Genomic DNA, 23544 nt, shown 5'->3' with positions numbered 1-23544 from the left:
TGCAGTCTATTTACACCTACAGGCCAGTGGACACTCTTTCAATGATGAGGATGTACACATCCTGGACAGGGAGGAACGCTGGTTTGAGGGCGGAGTCAAGGAGGCCATTTACGTGAAAAGGGAAAGACCATCTCTGAATCGAGGAGGGGGCCTAAGGGTACATCTGTCACCATCTTACAATGCTGTGATTGCAGCCATTCCCCAACTCTCTGTGAATGGGACTCATGGCCATTGATCAGTGGTCTTTGATCAGTGGGTTTTGGTCAGTGGTTGTTGATCAATGGTCATGAGAATTTGCATAATTATGATTAAGGAACTGACCTCACAGCCCATTGTTCCTTCAGTGGGCTGGTTTCAGTCATTATGCAAATGTCCTGTTTATAAGATTTGGGGAAACCTGCAGTCAGCTGAGACTGAAGAAGTCACTTGGATGAGTGACGAAACGTTTCTCCCACAAAACGCTACGTCCAGATGAACAGATTCAACTTTTGGAGATAGGTATTCGTAGGCTACGCCCTCGAATGCAAACCTCAGAAACTGCCTGTGTTTCGGGTGTATAGCCACATGAAAATAAGCATCTGTTAGACCGATTGTTGCAAACCAATCTCCCGGGCCGACTGCATTCAAGAGCTGTCTGAGTGTTAGCATCTTGAACCTGTACGTTCGTAGGTACGTGTTCAAGACTCGCAGGTCGAGGATGGGACGAAGCCCTCCCCCTTTTTTTGGAACAACAAAATAACGGCTGTACCAACCTTTGTCTGTCTCCGAAGCGGGGACCACTCGTATTGCTCTTTTCTGCAACAGTATTGTCCTGTATTTCCTCTCTGAGTATCATGGCCGCCTCGGTGTTGACAGTCGTGTTTACAACTTGTCACTACCCGATCCGTACCGGAAACCCGATCGGTACCCCGCATGCGCGAAAGGTGTCTACTTCCGGTCGAAGCGTTTTACGATAGTTACGGGTCAGAGTATCTGTTAAGATGTTAAGAATAATAAGTGTCTCTTAAAATGTTTCCAATAATGAAACATTTCAATATAATGTAGACAAAAACGAAAAATAAAAAGATAGTTACGGATCAGGACTCCCCGATCCTTACTGCGCATGTGCAAAGTCGGACCGTACAAATCGGGTCTACCCGATCCGTACCGCGCATGTGCAGGGGTGTTCTTCTTCTTCTGTTCGTTTAATGGCAGTTTACTCCCCAATGTACGAGGATACTGCCACCTGCTGACCGAGCGAATAAACCCTATTGTAAACTGAATTAGCGTCATTACAAACGTGTGTTAAATTTGATTTAGTGATAGTCGAGTGTGTTTATGATTGTCTGTGTGGAGAGGATTGATTGGAATAGTGATGATGATGTCCGCTATCACTGTCAATTGTCAGTAAACACTTCATCTGGCTGATGAATCTTCACGTGACATATTACAAAGTCTGTATTATTAACTCTGTAATTAGGTGCCATTCTTCTTATTTTACGGCGCTGTTGTTCAATCGGGGGACGCTCTGTGTTGAGGAGAAAAGCATGAATTTGTTTGTATACGGATTATTCATTGTTTAAATATCCCAGTAGTCAAAAAGGCAGAGCTGTTGAGAAATGCTAGGAGCTAACTGGAAGCTAACCGTATCATTCAAACATATTGAATGTCGCAATGTTGGCAAATAGAGGAAGTGACGTAAGATTTGCGCATGCGGGGTACGGATCGGGTAGCGACACAACTCTTTGGAAACGAGGTGGCTTGACCCGGAACTGCAACCGGTAACCCATGGCAACGGTTCGCAGCACCCACGCAGAGGGGGCGCAAGCGCGCCACTGAGGGAAGTGAGCAGCCAGCCAGCTGACCTGCAGCACCGTCGGCGGGGCATTGTCGCCCCCCCCAGTGTGTCTGCAGGGGACTGCATCACCTGCCTGAGCTGCCTCATTCTGCCTGCAGGCTGAGCATTTGTGATTGTTTGAGAATAAACAACACTCTTTATTGACTGTAACATGGGAACATGTACATTCATACATTTTGTTGGAGGCACCTTTTCTGGGGCACAACAATGAAAAACAGCGGGAACACTTGATGTGGTCACCTAAACATTTAACACACCTGAACAGGGAGTTACCTGAGGCATTTTGTGTGCAGGGGTTTTGTGCTTGGGAGACAGTGTTAGGAAAGTGCAGCGCCTTCTGGGGCTGACAACCTGAACAGAACTTAAGCGGCACCTCTTGGGCGGCAACAGAGGGGTAAAAGCAGCGTCTCCCTGCTGCTGGACCCCTTCTCCACTCGAAACCACAGCTAGGAGGGCTGAGGCTTCTTCCTCCTGGGCGTCAGGTCCTGCCGGGGGCCCAAGGGTGGGCCTTTGCTCCAGCCGACTGGCGTGGAGCTCGGGCCGGAGGATGTGTTCTCTTGCCAGTCGGCAGAGGAGCGGCGGACCTGTGAGAGCTAGCTGCGGGCTTGGGCTTGGGCTGACGTCTGGGGATGATGTCGTGCAGAGCTTCCGTCTGCTTCTTCCTCAGATCGAATGTAGCCTGAATGGCTTCAAGTGAATGTCCGAATAACCCAGCCGCAGACACTGGCGCGTCCAGATATACAGCTCTGTCCCTGTCCGGGACGTTACACGGTCAGCCACAGGTGCCTCTGCGCCACTACTGTCAAAGCCATCCCTCTGCCCAGGGAGAGCGCTGCACAGCGAGACACACGGAGGGTATAATGCGTGGCGACTCTGACCTCGTTAAGAAGAGGTCCCAGCAGGCTGTCATCAGGAACCAGCGATCCGAGCTCCGCCAGGCACATTGCCTGGTACGTCTGGAGCGAGCAGTGCCGGCCTGAGCCCGATAAATCTTCTCCAGCTGCGAAGCAGAGAATCTGCAGTGCTTGGACGGCAGAGTTGCGGGGCCGCCGACACCATGGTTATGGGACGGGGCCAGATAAGCAGCCAGAGACGGCTCCATAGGGGGTGGGTTAGCTAAGTGTTTTATTTTCTATTTATTTCCAATCTTGTCTTGTGCACTAATGATAAGTCTTATCATTAGTGGCTACTTAAACACAATGCACAAAAACCCCCAAACAGGATCAGGGTTAGTTAACGCTCCTATTGTTCATTTTTGTAAGCGGCTTGTCATAAATCAATGATGTAGCATAAATCGGCTGCCTGGACACATCAGGTTGTTTTCCCCAGTGTATCAGATAGTTCAGTAGCCCCAGGCCTCCACTCCCGTCCACCACTGATATAAAAACCATATATATGTATTTATGGCTTACCGGACAATATTTCAATTTTAGAAACAAGTTATATGGATATTAGAAGACTTTTTAGGACAAAATGTTCAATACCAGATTCTTCTTTCTCTATCTGAGTGTGATGCTGACCTGGTGAGAAAGTGAGGTGAGAAGGAGGCGGGATTGTCTTGTTCAGAAAAAAGCGGCATGGATCCTCCCATCAGCCAAAGCCTGAAAGACACGATGATCACTACCTGCAGGATAGAAGAGAGAAACATCTCAGCAAGCCACTCCTTTTTAGAGGAAAGTCTTTCCAGGGATTGTGAGTCTACAGCAGGTAAAAAGGTATTGAACATATCACCAATTTTCTAAGTAAATATCTTTCTAAAGGTGACATGGAATTCTCATCAAATGTTGGAAACAGCCTGTCCAGACCACCCATACAAAGACATTAAACCATAAATTATGTGTAATCATTTCCATTCATCCTTCCTTCAATTATATGAACCATGCCAGTGTCATATTCTGAAAAACAGCCCCACACCTCCAAACTTTTCTTTTGATGTTGTGTTTTTGGTTATTTTTGATCTGCAAACATGGCGTGTATTATGGCAAAGAGTTCAACGGTTACCAGACCATTCTTCTAGGATTTCACAGGCTTATTTAAATGTTGCTCAACAAACTTTAAAGGATGCTTTTGCGTGGTGGGTGTGCATACTTGCCAAGGCACTTGACTGCATCACTTATCGTTTTCTTTAAAACAAGACCAGTCATTACTGCGGATCCCAGGTATTTCTGCAGCTCTCCACAAGTGCTCCTTGGCTCTTGGAGGTCCCTGCGGAGAGGAAGCTGTTTATGGTGAAATGATGTTCTTCCCACTTCCCAGTTATAGATCCAACACTGCTCAATGGGACCTTCAGTATTTAATCATTTCTTCTGTAACAATGCCATCAGCATGTTATGAAACAACAGGGTTGTGAAGGTCATAGGAGAGCTCAGTGGTTTTACCCGTCGTGAGAGGTTTCTTGTGCAACACCTTGATAATGTCGCACCATTTACAGGCCATCAGTTGGAACTGAAGCAGCTGATGTTCATTTGCACTAAGTGGCAGGACTGATTTCTAATTACTGATAGATTTCAGCTGATGCCATGAATTTCCATGGATTATTACACATATAGTGTTCCCTCATTTATTGCAGGAGTTACGTTCTAAAAATAACCCGCGATAGGTGACAGCTTTATTTTTTTACAATTATTATAGATGTTTTAAGGCAGTAAAACCCCTCACTACACACTTTATACACGTTTTTAAGACAGGCATGAACATTTTCACACTTTTCTGTCTTGTTTAAACTCTCAAAGTTCAAACCTTCGTAGAAAAATAAGCCCAGTATTATAGAATGAAACCAAAGATCAAACCCTGTTTTCAGGCCAACAACACGGGAATAGAGCAGCTGCCGGAGAATTCAACATTAATGAATCATTAATGAATCAATGGTACAGAAGTAGAGGAAGCAAGAAGAATGAGTTGAGTAAAGTTTGACTTATCTGACTGTTTTGTTCCGCTTAATGCGCCTTATAATCCGAAAAATAGGGTAACTAGCATGTCCAGAAGTCCAACTTTTTGTGCGATGGTTAGCATCTTCCCCTGCCCTTTGGGTGCTACCGCAGGTGCGTTTGATGGTGCAAAACGTTTCGTCGGCATTGTGTTTGTTGGAGAGAAAACTTACAAACATACAGTGCAGCACCTCAGAGTCACACTGCTAGTGATCAAAGATTTATGTAAATTTGACAAGCTGAACGCATTCTGGAGACACGGCACAAGATTGATTGACAATTGTCTATAGCCAATCAGGATGCAGGACACAATGGCTGTTTAAAAAAAAAAAAAAAAGAAGAAGAAGAAAAAGTATGGAAAATTACCCCCCAAAAAATCCACGAAACAGCGAGGCTGCGAAATCTATGGTTTGATTTCTTTGAATGTGTGGAGTTGATGGGTTGTTACCAACATTTGGTGACAAATTCATGTAAATAGCGCCTTTAGAAATATATTAACACAGAACATTGGTGATGTGTTCGATGCTTACTTTACCCGGTATATATACACTGCAAAGCTATGCACACACAAATACTCACATAGCCGGTGATAAGGCAGGCTCGTTTGATGAAGGGGTTACAGATGTGGAGGAGCTCCCTGAGTGTAGAACTAGACACGTGACTGTGAGTCAGAGACAGACAGATAATAGGTCAGACAGACTATATCCTTTATCTGTGGGCCTGAGTGAAAACAATAAAATTATGGCAAAATTAGAATAAAAAAAACAAACAAACATAGGTGTCTATGACAGACTCGATTTTTAACAGCAAAATTATCGTTTATGGGAATAAACTAAGAGCAAAAAATAGTCGTAATAGGGAAATAAAAACAGGAATTATGTATAATGTCAGTTCCAAAAAAAGTTGACTGCAAATATCTTTTAAAAAACCAAACACGTTTTAGCCACGTTTATTTTTCAAATTTTTTCTATTTAAAATGTGTTTGATTTAACTTCCGTGTGCCTTGTATGCTTTTGAAGCGTTGTTTCAGTTTAAGCATTTATTGGTTTTCTGTCCGACTGTAAATGAAAAATTGATTTTTGAGATTTTCATGCCATTGCATTTTGTTTTAAAAAATGTCATAACATTTTTTATTGGTGCATTTATACACCTCACTTTGTGTCAATGTGTGTCTGTGTATTATATCATTATTAACATGTCCAAAACGTGCCCAAATTACACAATGATCGCAGCAAGAAATTGGAAATGTAGTAAGCAGATTTCAACTTTCCAACAGTCTTTGCAATAACCATTTGTGACATATAGAAACACCTGTTGGTACTTTATAAATGTATTGCATGTATTGATGCCAGTGTTTTTTATTTTTTGTACAATAGATAAATGATGGTGATATTAATCATATTACAAATTTGCTAGAAGACGGCAAACATTTTTGAATTACGTCTACTTTTAGAAATGAGTGTTCTACTTCCAGAGACGATCAGAACTTTGTACTGCAGTGAAACACGAGACCACACTGAGTAAAAATATGACTACAGGGAGTGACTTTGGTCATTACACCGCTACATTGTGTCACATCAATTTTATTCAAGCTAACTGTTCCCAGTCAGTGTGATCAGTGGTCCAAAGACAGCGTTTTTATAATAGTGCTTTAATGCTGCTCTGGCACGCCCTTTTGGAATAAATAACAACAAACAACAACAAAAACAATACAATCCTAAATATCACTGTGAGAACCGGACAGTTCGTGCATCCACACAAAATAGTCTACTGACCTGAAGTCAGCTCACAGATGGTCTACCTTACAATATAAAGCGCCTTGAGGCGACTGTTGTGATTTGACGCTGTATAAGTAAAATTGAATTGAATTGAACAGAAACAACCATTTTTCAGTAAATTTCATACATTTAAAATGTGAGCGGTACAAATTACAGGAGCATTTACTATATTTTAAAGATGCCCATCAGTCAAAAGCCCACCTAACATTCCAAAGCCAACGCAGTGAACAACAGAGTGCAAAAGGAAACAGCCAAGTGATTCTCCGAGTGTTGTCCGTGTAAAATATCCCCAACGACAAACTGCTGTCACCAAAAAAGAGATTGTTTAAGACGGATGGTGTAGCAGAGGAAAGAGAAGGGTCGTCAGAAGCTCTAGAGACAGACAGTGCATTCTGGGACTGTCCATAACACTCTGACTTTGAAGCCTTTGTCCTGTCACTGGTTATAATTTTATGTTCCTTTATTAATTCAAATCACAACAACAGTCGCCTCAAAGCGCTTTATATTGTAAGGTAGACCCTACAATAATACTTTATTAGTGGTTTGATCAGCTGAGCCTTTTGGCTACTGCTTTTACCTTTTCCATGAATGAACTCCCATTGTTTAAAATTATTTTTTTTATTGCGCTGCTTTCAACTATCTAATCAGGCTTATTTTTATTAAATTGCTATCCCCTCAAGGAAAGGAACATCCAGACAGGCAGAGAGAGGAAAGTATGGAGAATCCGTTCAACACCTGTCACTGTTGAGTCACAGAGACGGTGACAGAAGAAATCTCAGAGGAATTCTACACACATCCCACTCGTCTCACGCTCTGCCTCATATTTCATCTGTGTGTCTTTTTCTCACTGTTTGACTTTGACAAAGTCTTTGCTTTGTTTGTCCTGCTGAAGGACAAAAAGGAGTCACTCTGTAGATGCGGCTGAGAAAGTTCAGTTGATTATAACGTAACTCGTTTCCACAGCACACTTGATTTTTTTTATATCCTTATACTTACAAGTATTTATATTTAAAAAAAATGGTGATAGAGAGACTTGAAAATGGATACAGTTTTATCTTAATAATAATTTTGTTTACAAGTTCCTGTTGTAATAAAATACTTTTATTTAAGTATTAGAGACGTCATAGAACCATGAGGCACTTTGTCATTTTGATCTGAGGGATGACGTGAGCAGCAGCAGAGAAGTTGTAGCAGCAGTTACTTTCAGCAACCACAATCTGCTGTATCTTGTCTGTACACAGACGTTTCTGTTAATTTTACCTCATGAACCTCATCCAAGTTTTATACAGTGGAATTAAAAGAAAAAAGAATCAGTCATTGCAATTTGTGTTCAATTGTCCTAGCTGTCCAACACTAGGCAGATTAGAATTATATTATGACATTCATTAAAATTCTAATATCAAGCCCACGATGTGAAAAATAATTCTGCTGCTGTTAACAGCAGGATGCCAATTTTCTGTAACTGGGGAAAAAGGAAAGGAGCGATGGGATGGAGATGTGCATATTTCAGGGAAGATGTGGTGAAAGTAAAACACTGATTTTGATCGAGGTCAAAATCACCAACACTGTCTAATTTGTGCACTGAATCCAGCTCAGCCTACATTTCCCTCAGAGCTGAAATTTTTCACATTCCTCACTCTGTATGGAATTTCCTCTCCTGTTCCTTCATTGTACCCCTTAGAGGGTAATTAATTAATTAGTAAGAATGTCATGAGTCATCATGTTGGGATGTATTATTGTGTGTATTGTAGTGTAGTGTAGGGTCTACCTTACAACATAAAGCGCCTTGAGCTGACTGCTGTTGTGATTTGGTGCTGTATAAATAAAACGGGTTTGAACTGAACTGAACTGACATATAGTTGCACTTTTAAGAAACTATATAATGTGGTTGAATTACTGGAGTCTTCTTACGGTAGAGATATTATATACTGTTTCTATGAATATGTAAAACTGAAGAATAACGTACATCAGAAAAAGTGATAGTCCTGCTTCTAGTAAAACCAGTCTCTTTCTCCATTCAAGAAACTGCCCTCAGATGCTTAACTAATAATCTTAATTATTTCATATTTGTCTAAAACAACATTAATACGAACAAATGCATAAAATATCCCAACAATTGTTGTAATAATTTCTTTTTTTATATATGTATTTTGTAACTAACCCTAACCTCCTTCATGTCAAGCATGTACATGCTACAAAAATATGGCAACTTTAAATAATTAAGCATTAACTGCAGAAATGAGGAGATGTTTTGGGACATTCACCTAGCTCATATTTGGATTTCATTTTAGCAACCGTTCAGTGGCATGACTTCCTCTTTTCTCCAGCTTTGCACTTAGGTAATGCTAATGCCAATATATAATATAATATACAACATAATTGTATTGGCTTTACATAAAATATTCAAAAGACTAATGTAGTTATTTTTCATAAGACTGTTTTCATTATGTATGATGATCATTTTTACGCAGGAATTTGTCATAACTTTGAATAAACCCCAACTCGTTCACTGCACACTTAAATGGCACTTAAATACAATCAAAGGGTTTAGTTTTTTGGACAGATGTTGCATGCAGTTTATTTTGAAAAAAACCCGTGTTTTTTGTCTTTTGAATATTTATAATTTCCCATTAATAAAAAAAAGTATTTCTTATCCAACTACTCAATTAATCAAAGGAATAATCGATACTCTATTATTAAAACAATCATCCCTAGTTACAAGTATTTAGGTCAAGTTTGTTTATATAGCACATTTCCAAACAGTGCTTTACACTGTAAAATGCCACTAAAATGCACAACAATGATGCAGTAAAATATAGAAAAACAAATAAATAAAATAAGTCAATAAAAACAACTAAAACAACAACAACAACAACAAAGGCTATTAAAACCAAAATGTTTAAGTCAACATGTGTTAAAATCCAGACCATAAAAATGTCTCTTTATTAACGATTTGAAATGTTTGAGCGTTTGTGCAGATCTAATATCAGGAGGAAGACTATTCCAGGCTCTGTCACCACAACGAGTTTAGACTGTGGAACAGTTAAAGGTTAGTTCAAATATTTTCTTGGATTGCTGTAGAAAGTGCTTGAAAGGTCCAGGTCAAAACTAAGCCTAAAAACAGTTGTGTGGCTCTGGGGAGAGCGACCAAAGTGCACAACTGGGAACCTGACAAAGAGTGAGTGTGTGGGGGTCAAGGGGCTAAATCTGGCTCTCGTTTAATTCTTACCTTTTAAATTCACTGATGGATAAAAAAAAAATCCCCTCAAACTGCCTGCTGGATCTTTTAATCTGGTCGATTTAATCTCGTGTACCTTGGACAGCACTCGCACAGAGAAAGGATGAGCGAGAGCGTAATACAGTAGAACACAATGTATGTAGGAGAGTCACCAGTTACACCAATACAAAACATACTCTGTTATATTTGTGTTTAATTCATTTATATAGTGATAATTATTGCCAGCTTTTTTTTTTAATCAGTCAGCCCTAACACTTCTAGAGTAAGCTTGTTCACTTCCTGTTTAATAACATCAGGTGTACACCTCTAATAAAACATCTGAAGATCCAGCGGCATCACGCTCTGTTACAGGCACAAATTAGACTGCTCATATTATTTTCAAACACTGTTTAAAAAAGCTCTCTCTCTCTGAAGGTCTGACACTTTTTATTAGATTTTTTTATTTTATACCGCACTATTCGTACAAGTCCAAAGCAAGTCTTTCAAAGCAAGTCTTTCAAAGCAAGTCTTTCAAAGCAAGTCTTTCAAAGCAAGTCTTTCAGAGCAAGTCTTTCAGAGCAAGTCTTTCAGAAATATAGAATGAAATGTGAAGACGGATAAAACGCAGATCATAAAAAAGGCGTACAGATTGGGTGTAAAGATGTCTAAATCAAACCTTGACCTTCACGCAAGACTTACACTAGACCTCTTTATGAAAGCTGTCATTATTGTTTCAATATAAAAGTGGTTTTTACTTGGAGAAAGTAAAACCCAACAGAAGCTTTTCAGTGATCTATTCTTTATGCGCACAGTGCCTGAAAAAGCTCATTTTGTCTGCTAACAAACAAATTCTTTATGGTTGTAGTGGTAGCTCACAGGTGTTAGAATCTGCTGAAAAACGATGCCCACGTTCAGTAACATGTTGGCCAGATAAAAGAAGATGAGGAAAAAATAAACAGGAAGAAAGGAAGAGCCTGTGTCCTTACTGCATGAGAGGCTTGCGGCAAAGCACCAGGGCGTCGTAGAGCAAGCACACTCCAAACACGGTGATGCCCGTCTCTTTCACCAGCATGGCACAGGTGCCCAGCAACAAACTGAGGAACAGCGAAGATGACGACACCGTGAAGGCCAGCGTGTCCTCAGAGACACGCCCACTCACACTCCTGAGAGAGGAGACGAGACAAAAGTATGAGAGAACAAAACAGCTCGGCTTTTGTAAAGTCACCAGCTCCAGGACAGCTTCTGTTCGTTAAATGTGACGTGGCGGTCATGTTGCAGCACGTCTAGCACAACGACAGAAATCACTTGTTACATTAGCTAAATTTAGATGTTTTTTTATGGCTGTAATTAAGAACTGTCAGACCTGCGTGTTCATAAGCTTTCATATGTTCAGCTGATATACTGAACATATAAATGATACACTAATAGGCTGTAACACTTCCTGTATGTAAACAAGACTAAACATGACATTTTTATGAACAATTTTCCATCCATCCAGTAACAAATCTAACTATGGTAACAGTAAAAGTACTCTTCATTCGTCAATACCGCTGTAAAATCTTATGTGCTTTGAGATTCTGTTCACTTTTTAAATACCAATCTGTAATCATAAACCTCACAAAGTCATATCCATTACACGACTGAAGGACTAAACATGAGTAACAAAACCGTTTCCGTTATTTCTCATTTTCACTCACTTGTTAAAAATAATTCAGTATTACAAACACCCGTTTGTAGGAGCTTTCAAAGTTTATTCGATTCGCTCGATCTGCATCAGATTTAGACATCAGGCAGTTGCTCCTGCAAATGTGCATAGAGAGGTTGAGGATGGTGTTGTCTTACAATAATCTAATATCTTACCTAATATAGGAGAGGAATGTCAGCAAAAACAGCAGACAGGCCAAGACATCAGCTCTGCCCACGATACCAGACACCTGCGAAACAGACGTGCACAGATTTGAGAGATTGCTCCATTGAGGACACACTGCTGGATGTCTATGTGCAGCCCATTACTGTTGCTATGCTACAGTGAGCTGCACATCACTGTCTCAGCAGAACCAGCCTCTGTACTTTCATTTCAAACCTTGAGAGCGATACGTAGTGTGACCATGGCTCATGGTTACTGGTGCCAAGAATAAGTATTAAGTCTTTTCTATAATGTCTGATCACACACGTGTCCGTTGGGCAAGCATGATTTGTTCATAAACAATTCTCTCCAGAACTTTACTTAGACTAACAGGTACTGACACCATTAAAAACAACATTCTTATTTTTTGGAATTGGAATTCTTTCCGATTCATTCCACTGCGATGGAAATAAGCTGCATGCCAAACCTCTATGTGATGCATAGGAAGGGACACAAACTTGGCTGCAGCTTTGAGCGGTTTACTGTCTATGTTATCAGAACCCGAAGATGTATCATCAGGTAGTGATATTAATAAACGCTCCACCGTCTCAACATTCACTGCCTCAAACTTAATTTGGCATTGCTTATTATCCATGATAGCATGATAGGGTGGGATCTCCTCTGCTCATTTTAAATTTGTTATTTTATTGCTGTAGTAAATCTTGAAATATATCCTTAGCTTTACTTATAAACATTCCATCTGTGTTAATGTGTGCCACCACCAGAGCATCACTCAGCCCATTATATTGTTTAAAACTTTCCACATCTTCTTGCTGTCCTTACTGGCCTCCTTGAGCTCATGCTGATAATATAAATTCTTCTTATATCATTAAAATATTTGTCTGTGTTAAAGTTTATGTATGATCTACGAAAAACAATCTCTCGTGCAGTTTTCAGTGGTTTCATTTTCTTGGTCAAGCCTACAAGATTACGGTCACTATAACTAACTGGAACAGAGACAATGTTTAAGCATTGTTCAGGAACATTTGTGTGTATATATATGATCAATACAAGATGATGACCTATGACCTGCTGCGTTGACCGTCATCCGCGTCAGAATCATTACCATCTGAGACAGACAGCAGTAGATGCTAATGAACTCATCTTTTTCCTTAAAGGACAAGAAGTAGATGACCAATTAATATTAAAATCTCAGAATAAAAATGTCCTTGTCTTCCATCTTTCCAACATTTCACAGATTCGTTCTACATACAACGTATTGCTAATTGGGAGTCTGCAGCAACAACCCAGCAATAACAGCGTGCCATAGAGCGGGTGTAACTGAACCCACACGATTTCCAGATCGTCAAACATTAAGTTCATACGCAGTTTACTTGCCACATTGTCATTAATATATAAGGCAACACCCCCTCCAAATCTGTTTAAGTCTTTCCTATACAACTTATAACCATTCATTTCAAATTCATTATTCTCAAAGGCAGCATCTAAATGTGTCTCAGAAATGGCCAGCACACTTAAAGAGTTTGTTGACAGCAATGACTGAATTTCCTGAAACTTATATTTAAGGCTACAAATACTACCATGAGCTACTGAAAAATCTTTTACGGAGAATCCGGGAATAAACTGATCAACCATAAATGGCAATATTACTGAAAGCATAAGTGTTAAATCCAGCGTTCGGGGACCTCGGTTTAACAATAAATTTATCATATTTCAGGACGGCACAATCACCTCTGTCTCTGGCCACTCTCAGCTGTAGTAATAGTTCTTTTCTCTTCTTCCTGATCTTTGTAACCTGACCACAATCTGCCTGGCTCGTCCATTCTCGACTCTGTGAGCGCGTTCGATTTGAACGTGTCGCTGTCCAGGCCCTGCTGGTTCTTCAGCAAGTGTTGGACTTTATCCTCTAATGCTTCCCAAGTTTCTGCTTTTTCGTCTATTAATCCATCCACCACGATGTTATTCCTCCTCTATTCATTTTCTAAATAACCCATCTTGGTTGTTAACTCTTTGGTTTCCCCATATGCTGCTGACCACTGATTCAAACGCTTTCTTTCAATTTGCTTTTAATACTCTGCTCTTCGGTTTGCAGCTGACCGACAACACCATCCGTGAATTGCAGGCTGGACCTAACATCCTGTACATCCTTCAGAATTATATCATATTCCCCGAGCAGCCTGTAACTTTATGGTTATACTCACAGCCTCGGTGTGGACAGGGTGCACGGCGAAGAGGAGCGCCGTGACGAAGGCCAGGCGGCGGTTTTCAAACACGTGGCATTGGCATACGTGCATCAGCAGGCAGGTTACGGTGCAGTGCAAACACACGTTGACAATGTGGAAATACAGAGGCGTCATACCACCCAGCACGATGTTCAACCTAACAGAGAGAAAAATTCAGCTCTGTGAGATGGACAAAGTATAAAAAATAGAAATCTTAAAATATCATTAAGAGAGTGAAAAATAAAGTTTAATATCTTTAATTTTCTCAAAGATCGACACTGTTAGGGGACAGCCTTGTCTAAAACACATGCACATCTTTGGATTTACTGAGACAATTCCTGAAGTAAATTCAGTTCTGTGTTCATGGATAAGGTGACTGTCTTATAATTCTTAACAGAATCTCAGTTTTCACAGTGGCATGAATTTCAAACACAACATGATTGCTTTGAAGGAAAATGTTAGAGCAAGTAAGTGAACAAGTTGATGCATTATGCTGGAAAGATGTTCATAAAGCTATTCAAAACATCTTTAGCACACATTTACCCTTTGATTTCAAATCTATATTTTAGGATACACACCCTCAGACATAAAGAGTGCAGAATAAATACTTGGTCTGCTGCTGGCTGCAAGTAAAAAGGCACTGACCAAAAGATGGCTAACACAGGATTCACCAACAATTAAACACAGCTGGATTGATGTAACTTGAGAGATTTATAAGATGGAAAAGATAACTTTTTTAGTGAATTTAGAGTATGAGAAATATATAAAACACTTGAGAAAATGGCTCTGCTATGTGGGTTCTATGAGGCTGGGTGTTAGGCCTGGGCGATATGGCCTAAAATCCATATCGCAGTATAATTTGAAGCATGTGTGGTAATGATATATATCGCGACTTATTCTTTTCTTCTGTATCTTACGCACTTAAAATCCATTAATTTTCTCAAAAATCGACAGTGCGCCTTAAGTATGAATTCTGGTTGTGCTTACTGACCTCGAACCGATTTTATGTGGTACATGGCGCTCAAACCTCTGTCAAAAATGTTTTAGTACGACTTTGGTAAACTACGAAGCCGCAGCGCTTGATCAATTGTTGTAGTCAGGAGCCTCGAGGAGGAATCTGGGTCCTAAACTCCGTCTCTTCAGGTCCCAAAGTCAAACGAACACTGCGGCATCACTGAGAGTTAAAAACTGTCTAAATTCTTTCATCTTTAATAAAATGATCAGCGTTGCTGCTTTACCAGGTGTAACAATTAAGTTTAACATCCAGGCATCCATGAAAACAGGATTTATTACATTTAACAGAGTTAGAAGTTAGCAGGAAGTTAGCTCGCTAGCTTCCACCTAAACATGATATAGCATGTTCTGACTGAGAGATTTCTGACAAATTCAAACGTACAGCTCTGCTATCACTTCCAGTATAAATGAAGACAGAAAACTAAACAGCAGTGACGTTTGTAGGGTTACTGAAGTTGGGCTAGCTGGTATATAATGATGTGCTACGTGATCGCTAGCTACACAGCTATGTTAGCATAGCATAAACACAGTGAAGCTGGAGGATGAATGCTAACTTTTTTCCACTCGATAAAAGTTAACGTGAGGGTTCCCGATGGTTAGGGACAAATGCAATCGCATGGCAGGATGCTGTAAACCAGGGGTCCCCAATCCAAGTCCACGAGGGCCGGTGTCCCTGCAGGTTTTAGATCTCACCCTGGGTCAACACACCTGAATCACATGAGTAGTTCATCACCAGGCCTCTGGAGAACTTCAAGACATGTTGAGAAGGTAATTTATCCATTTAAATCAGCTGTGATGGATCAAGGACACATCTAAAACCTGCAGGGACACCGGCCCTCGTGGACTGGGATTGGGGACCCCTGCTGTAAACGGACCAAACTTCAGTCAGGAGAACAACTGAGATAATCCATCCACAATACCAGGTTAGTCATTACCTCCTAGGACCTGGCGTCCACTTTTGTGGACATCACATTTTGGGTTGTCTAGACCAAAATACTAAATTTTGCTCTACAAGGGCCTGATATGCACTTATGAGGACATTATACTGCCATTGTTCTATCAAAATTTAAATACACCACCAAAATTCAATAAGGATTTTATCTGCGAGTTCGCTGACTTTCTAGGAAATCTCTTTGTAAGTTATGACTGTATTCTTATCACTGGTGATTTTAATATCCATGTTTGCTGTGAGTTGGACCTGCTGGTCAAGGACTTTCTTGCCCTTATAGACTCTTTTAACCTTACTCAGTGGGTCAGTAAACCAACTCATATTAAGGGCCACACGCTTGACTTGGTACTGTCCTACGGCCTGGACATTTGCATCACTGACATTTACAACCCTGGGATTTCTGACCATTTCCCGGTTTTGTTCAATTTCAACATGTGTAATATGGAGCTGAAACGTGAGGGTCCTGTGCAAAATGTGCGTATGATCAATTCGGAGACTATTGCCCAGTTCTCTATGGCCCTGACTAACTCTGCCTTCTACGATGCTAACTGTAATACAGCTACACCGGTTAACGAACTCGTTAACTCTTTTATCACCACTTGTACTTCTATCTTAGACACTGTGGCTCCTTTAAAGACTAAACGCCTTAAACCGTCCCATCAACCATGGCTGAATGACTGCACCCGTACTCTCAGATGTGAATGTCACCAAGCTGAGAGGAGATGGAAGAAAGACAAACTTCAGATCTCCTTGGACATTCTTCATAATTGCCTGAAGAAATATCAGAAGGCTGTCAAAACCGCAAAAGCCTCTTTCCTACCGGAGATCATTGCGATTAATAGTCATAAGCCACAGGTCCTATTTAGCATTTTTAACTCGTTGATAAGTCCACTCTCTATTTTTTAGATAAAATCACAGCACTAAGATCCTCATATTTACCCATTGTAGACAAATCTTCAACTTCTGAACCCTCATCGGTCTTAGAACAGTTTGAACCTGTATCTTTTCTGACCCTTAAGGAAATGATAGGCCAATCGAAAAACTAACTGCTTCCCTCTCGCATTATCAAAAATGCCCTGAACACTATAGGACCCTGCATCTCACTTCTAATGAATTCATCACTCTTATCAGGCTGCGTCCCTGCTGTGTTCAAACATGCAGTCATTCAACCTGTTATCAAGAAAAGTAATCTTGATCCTAATGTCCTCTCAAACTATAGGCCGGTTTCTAAACTTCCTTTTATGGCTAAAATCTTAGAGAAAATTGTTCTTAAGCAATTGCAATCATTCTTAGAGGCAAATGGAATCAATGAAAAATTCCAATCTGGTTTTAAACCTCACCACAGTACCGAGACAGCCCTACTGAGAGTTTTTAATGACCTCCTCGTAACTGTTGATGCAGGGCGCCCTGTGGTTTTAGTTCTTTTAGACTTGTCTCTGCCTTTGATACAGTTGATCACGACATCCTCCTTTCAAGGCTTGAACATGTAGTTGGTCTTAAAGGCAAAGTACTTTCTTGGTTTAAATCATACCTAACTGAGAGGTCTTTCTCTGTCTCTATGGGGAATCATTCTTCCCCCTCCACACCCCTCCGCTGTGGTGTGCCCCAGGGGTCTGTGTTAAGTCCTACGCTGTTCTCCTTGTATCTGCTACCCCTGGGACAAATTTTCAGAAATCATAATATTTCTTTCCATTGTTATGCGGATGATATCCAAATCTATTTCCCCCTGGATTTGGATCTCCAGTCCCCGCTATTGCCGTTGCTCATCTGCCTGCGTGATGTTACAGACTGGCTACTGCACAACTCCCTCACCCTTAATGAAAACAAAACAGAAATCATCATCTTTGACAGCCACATGCCCTTGAAACAGCTATCAGAGACCTTAGGATCCTATGCCAGTCATCTATCGTTTACTGTCAGAAATCTTGGAGTAGTGCTGGATAGTTCCCTCAAATTAGATAAGCAAGTGGCTGCAGTGGTGAAAACCAGCTTCTACCAACTGCGCCAAATTTCTAAGGCAATGCCCTACTTACGACACAATGACCTTGAAAAGCTCATTCATGCTCTCGTAACTTCGAGATTGGACTACTGTAATTCTCTTTATTTAGGCCTCCAACTTTCCCTCATCCAACGCCTGCAATTAGTCCAGCATGCCGCAGCACGCCTTTTAAGCGGCACCAGAAGACATGACCATATCACACCCATCCTCGCCAACCTTCATTGGCTTCCTGTCAAATACCGTATCGTTTTTAAAATCCTTTTATACACTTTTAAAATTTTAAATAACCTGGCACCCAGTTACTTGATCGATCTCCTTGATCTATACATCCCCACGAGAGCACTCAGATCCTCTAACCAGGGGCTCTTAATGCAACCAATGTCTCGACGGAAGACTAGGGGGGATCGTGCTTTTGCTTTTGCCGCACCAAAACTCTGGAACAGCCTGCCGTTTGATGTCCGTGCGTCGGAATCCATCCAATCCTTCAAATCACGGTTAAAAACCCATCTGTTTAAGCTTGCCTTCCAAACAACTTAGTTTTTAACTTTTCCCGGTTCATGCTTGTTGTCACATCACCATTCTATAACTGTATTTCTTTTGCTGACAATTGTATTTCCTCCTCTTTTACTGCTGTAACCCGCAAATGCGGCTCGTCTGTGAAGCACTTTGTTGTACTTGAGACTTTTAAATGTGCTATAGAAATTAAATTGAAACTGATATGTGGATCTTGTTTTTGTCAGAAACAAAAATCAGGTAAAAAAAACAAAAACAAAATAAAAATCTGGTAATTCTTTGTTTTTACATTCATCGGGTCCCAATCAACCCAAATAGCAGAGAAAAATTAAAAATGCATGCCATGAAAGAGTTCGGGTCTTAGGAGGTTAACATACTGCTGCGTGGGCTGGGCTGTAGTTGCATCGTGTGGGTTTAAAAACTGAGCTTTAAAATGAACAGTGGTATTAAAAACCAAGAGAGGGCGACAGTAATCACTGACTGTTTTTAGGGGCTTGTTCAGATTAAATAGAACAAGATGCAAAGCATTAAACATGTCAAAAACACAACAGCTTTAATAAAAGTCTTTTTGTAGCCTTAATGTTACAAGCTATCCATTTCAGTCTATTTACAACTGGAACATAAACTGTTTAAATTTACATTTCCTGAGCAAATTCTAATTAGTGACGCCAAACCTAACGATCTTTACTTCTCACACAGGTCCAGCAAGGGTTCAAGTAGGTTTATCGACACACCAACAACAGCCAAGCACATTCCTAAAGGTGACAGACACAACAAACAAAAAACAGCCAGCCTGAAACCAGTTAAGGTCTTATCAGTAACTTATGGAAATATTCCATTTGTTAACACTAATCATCTCAAGCCTTAAGGTGAGTGGAGGTGAATTTCAAAGGAGCAGATCAGTTCAGTCTGACATTCACAGAGACATCACATGTTCTTATATCTCCACAGAGTGATGTGACATCCCTCTCTTCAGCTGTAGCATACACACAGCGCCTGAGGTACAAAGGCTGTGGGATTTCTCGCCACATGTTCGTAATGGAGGAACATAGTTGACAGACACTCCTCCAGGAACCTCTGCAGGTCCCACATCTTTCACACGGCAAGCTAATAAAGGTGGTGTGAAGAAACGGCTCTCCAAGCTTCCACCCAAAGCGGTGAGCCTCCTCCCTGTGTGAGCAACAAGGCAACAACTGCCACTCGTGAGAGATTACCTTCCTACTCCATTGTCTGATCAAGACACACTCATCATTAAGTGCTGTTTGTCTGTATTTCTGGGAGCAGATGCTTGTGGAAAGCTGTAAGTCACGCTTTTCGCTCTCATGAGATGCATTAAGTTGCTAGTACTTCTTCAAAAACTGTATTACCAGGGGGAAGGACGACTAAGCAACTGCTTGAGAGGCTGCAACAGTGTAGAGCAATTAGAGTGTCATCAAAAAATGGTAAATGGCCTGTATTTATATAGCGCTTTACTTTGTTTCTTTTTTAAGTAAGAGACTATCCTGCTGCTTGACCAAACACACACACACACACACACACACACACACACACACACACACACCTTGCTGATTTAAGGTCCCAGTATACCCGCCGCAATGGTTGCTTCGCTCACCGGAGAGGTGCACGACCAGCCGATTTGGCCATATTTCAATAAATGTGCTGCTCCATTCAGAGTGGGATGGATGCAGTCTCTCCTAATAAGACCAGGTATCCTCCAGAAAGTTTCCCAATTAATTATAAAGCCCACATCGTTTTCTGGACACCACTCAGACAGCAATTTAAGGAGAGCATGCAGTTAAACATGAGGAGGGGACCAGACAAAACTACAGAGTCCGACATTGTTTTGGCAAAGTTACCGATTCAGTATTAATTTTAGTGACCTTTGACGCAGCTGAGTGTCATTACTGCAGATTAAGTTTGGGTTTTTTAAGCACACTTTAATTTACTCCAATAATAACAAAGAGCAGCTACACTGTATTCACACATTGGTGAATATGTTTCTGTTTCAGTTGTTTACCTACTGGGAAAACTGCCACTGTTAATATTTTAGACTGCTCCCGCTATACAGGACTCAGTGAGTGTTAAGTGTTCTTATCTAATGTCTCTCTGCCCTTTGTTTTCATGGACACTTTCAGTTTCAGTAAGAACACTTTGCTATAATATGCTGCAGGTTGACTAGAGGTTGACTTCCAGAACTAGAATACGTAAAAACTCTTGCTGGTGAGGATTAACTTCCTGAGTTCAGTGTTTTTGGATGTAGAATACACTGATACCGCTCCTAATTTTTCAGTGTGAGCTGGATATCAAATCTGAACAATGACAATTTCTTTTTCTTAATCTGACTTAATATCGGTTTTATTGCTAACAAAGGCCTTTTCACATACTGGATATGCAATTCCATCTGTTTTCTCCAAAACCTTTTTGTTCCACAGGCCTAGAGCATCTGGCAACTGCACTATTAAGCTTTGGTCATTAATAAATGTGCATTCCCTGACCAGTTGTGAGGTTATTTACTGCTGCTAAGTAAAAATCAGTATACAGTGCTGCATCATAAACCTCTTTGTGACTGCTTTGGTCACTCGCAGATAGCGGCAGTCACCTGCAGCTTGCATGGAAGACGCTGACTTTTCTTGTTCCTTCAAATTGATCAGTACAGAAGAAAGCTATTTTTAACTGCTCCCTGTTTCATGGGAGGTCACCACAGCGGGTAGCTCCACATGTTTGACTTGGCAGGGTGTTTTTGGTTTGTGAAATAAATAAATAAATAAATATTTATTATTTAATGCTGATCGAGTCAAAACCATTGCTTTGGCCTGGTGGCCATTGTTTTCAAAAGGTGTTTCTGCACACCAACAACCAGCATGTGGAAACTAACAGAACTCTACTTTGAAAAACCCTGTTTGTGTGTCACCAAATACCGTTTTTGTTCAATAATCAGCGTGACCTGTGTATATACACATAAACTTTATTAAAATAGATAACATTGGTGTTTCTGTCATGTAGTAACTGCTAGCCTTAACTGTACAAAGGTTGTTCGACACTATGAAACACATACAGACTTCATGATGTTCGGCTAATATTTTTATTGTGAATATTAATCATGAGGGTAAAAGTGTCAGCAGCATCAAACTAATCTAACGGTCATCTACGAATATGTCACGGGTCACATCAATATGATTTTACAGAAAACCATCCTTATTACTGCCAACTATTCCAGAGACGTGGAAATCTACAGCATAAAGAACAAAAATATAGCAGTCTAACGCAACACTGTAACAGAAATGAACGCGTCGGTTTGTCACAGATCAAAGTGGAATGAAAGTGATTGGTTGAACAGGTGTTCGTGATCTGTGTTTTCTGCATTTTCATCAGCGTAAGAGACTCAGCAGCAGATTAGAATAACATTTATACATTTAATAAATTACCAAATTAATACACGAAACGAACAAACCTGTTCCGACAGTTTGAGTTTGTATTCCCTCAGCTGCAGACTCGCTGCTGTTTAAATGTTTGTTTATATCTAATCTTCCTCTCAAACGTCAAACAGACTCAGTCTACGTTCACATCTGATATGAGGCCAGCACGTACAGTGGCTGTGTCCTGTTTTAAGATCATATATGTAAAATTGTTGTCTGACCTCCATCGATCCAGCCGCTCAGAGTGCATGGTTACCATGGTGACTGCATAATCAGCTGTAATTTAAACAGCTGGCACAGTGGAAACCTACCAGCGCCATGAGTGTTTATGTTTGTCATTGCAAAGGAACTGTCTGAATGGTTAACTGACGTTAACTTGGATAAATTATAGTTAAGGAGTATCACAGATAACGCCACGGAGCTGTGTGACTGTTCACCACTACACTGAAATCAGTAGGCTATTACTGAAATACACGTGCTATATCATTAACTATGATATAAATAGGGAGGTCCTATTAACATGTTTTAGATTTAAAGGACACCTTCCTGCCTTTAGTCTCATTCATGAGCAGTATTAGTTTTCTTCTAACATCCAGAAGTCTGCACGATGTGTTTCATAGTTTCTAACAAGCCTTTGACAGTTAAACATAACATGACTGAAACAAAAAAGCGAGAAAAAAAAAAATGACACAAATTATATGTTAACCTCATTTATTTTTAGTTAAGTAAACTCTAAAAATTCTAACAAATACCTGGTGCTTAGAATACAGTTGAATAACTATTAAAAAAAAGATATAATATTTCTGTCCAGGTTGCAGTTGCATGATGAACACGCTGTTGCAAACTCTGCTCCTCTCGGTGGAAATGTGCTTTCTCTTTCCACTTTGTATAAAAAAATACTCCTGACACATACGGGATCATTACAGGTTTTCGCTTGGGCAGCGGTTGTCCTTCTCTCCTGGATCGGCTGGAGCTTTCTTTAGGTGCCTTTCCAGCTTTGACAAAAGTCCAGCTGGGATAACCACATTTACTCAGGGCCTTCTTGATGTTCTTCTGCCTCCCTGGCCGCTGTGTCAGTGGGGATGGTGTTCGCTCTGTGTTGTAGCGTCCTGATGACACCCAGTTTGTGCTCCAGTGGATGATGAGAGTCAAACCTTAGATACTGATCCGTATGTGTAGGTTTACGGTACACGTCAGCTTTTAGATGTCCCCCATTACTGATGGAAATCTCACAGTCTAAGAAGGCTAACCTGCCACTTTTCATATCCTCCCTGGTGAATTTGATGTGTCGGTCCACCGAGTTAATGTGATCCGTGAAATGTGGAACGTCCTGAGATTTGATTTTCACCCAGGTGTCATCCACATATCTGAACCAATGACTTGTTCCAGGGTAGGATAGCAAAGCCCTCTTTTCCACTTCTTCCATACTGTTTATAAGGTTGTGGAAACCTGTAGTCAACTGAGACTGAAGAAGTCATTTGGATGAGTAAATAAAATGGTAAATGGCCTGCATTTGTATAGCGCTTTACTTAGTCCCTAAGGACCCCAAAGCGCTTCACACTACATTCAGTCATTCACCCATTCACACACACATTCACACACTGAATGTGAGTGACGAAACGTTTCTCCCACAAAACGCTACGTCCAGATGAACAGAATCAACTTTTGGAGATTTACTTACCTGGATGATTGAGCATGCATCAAGACGTTCACCTATAAAGTGCTCTGTTGGGAAAAAAGCTCCAGCAGCTCTGCACTCGGGAATAAAAACTATATTTACTTATCTTGTGCAGAAAAATGCGCTG

The 23544-nt window shown here is 40.6% G+C and overlaps 1 protein-coding gene across 3 annotated transcripts in view; it reads right to left on the bottom strand.

The window, feature by feature from the left end:
- Positions 1-23544, bottom strand: part of tmtc1 (transmembrane O-mannosyltransferase targeting cadherins 1) — a 68760-nt gene that overhangs the window by 41591 nt on the left and 3625 nt on the right. For all 3 annotated transcript variants that reach the window (XM_063501076.1, XM_063501077.1, XM_063501075.1), the window contains exons 2-6: positions 13828-14005; positions 11620-11693; positions 10746-10922; positions 5344-5425; positions 3358-3461 (exon numbers count right to left, since the gene is read on the bottom strand). In XM_063501076.1, coding sequence (XP_063357146.1) covers positions 3358-3461; positions 5344-5425; positions 10746-10922; positions 11620-11693; positions 13828-14005 — 615 coding nt within the window. The remainder of the gene's footprint in view (positions 1-3357; positions 3462-5343; positions 5426-10745; positions 10923-11619; positions 11694-13827; positions 14006-23544) is intronic.

This window comes from Pelmatolapia mariae, linkage group LG17, assembly GCF_036321145.2.
Source record: "Pelmatolapia mariae isolate MD_Pm_ZW linkage group LG17, Pm_UMD_F_2, whole genome shotgun sequence".
Lineage (NCBI taxonomy): Eukaryota > Metazoa > Chordata > Actinopteri > Cichliformes > Cichlidae > Pelmatolapia > Pelmatolapia mariae.
This window is presented reverse-complemented; position numbering and strand designations above follow the sequence as displayed.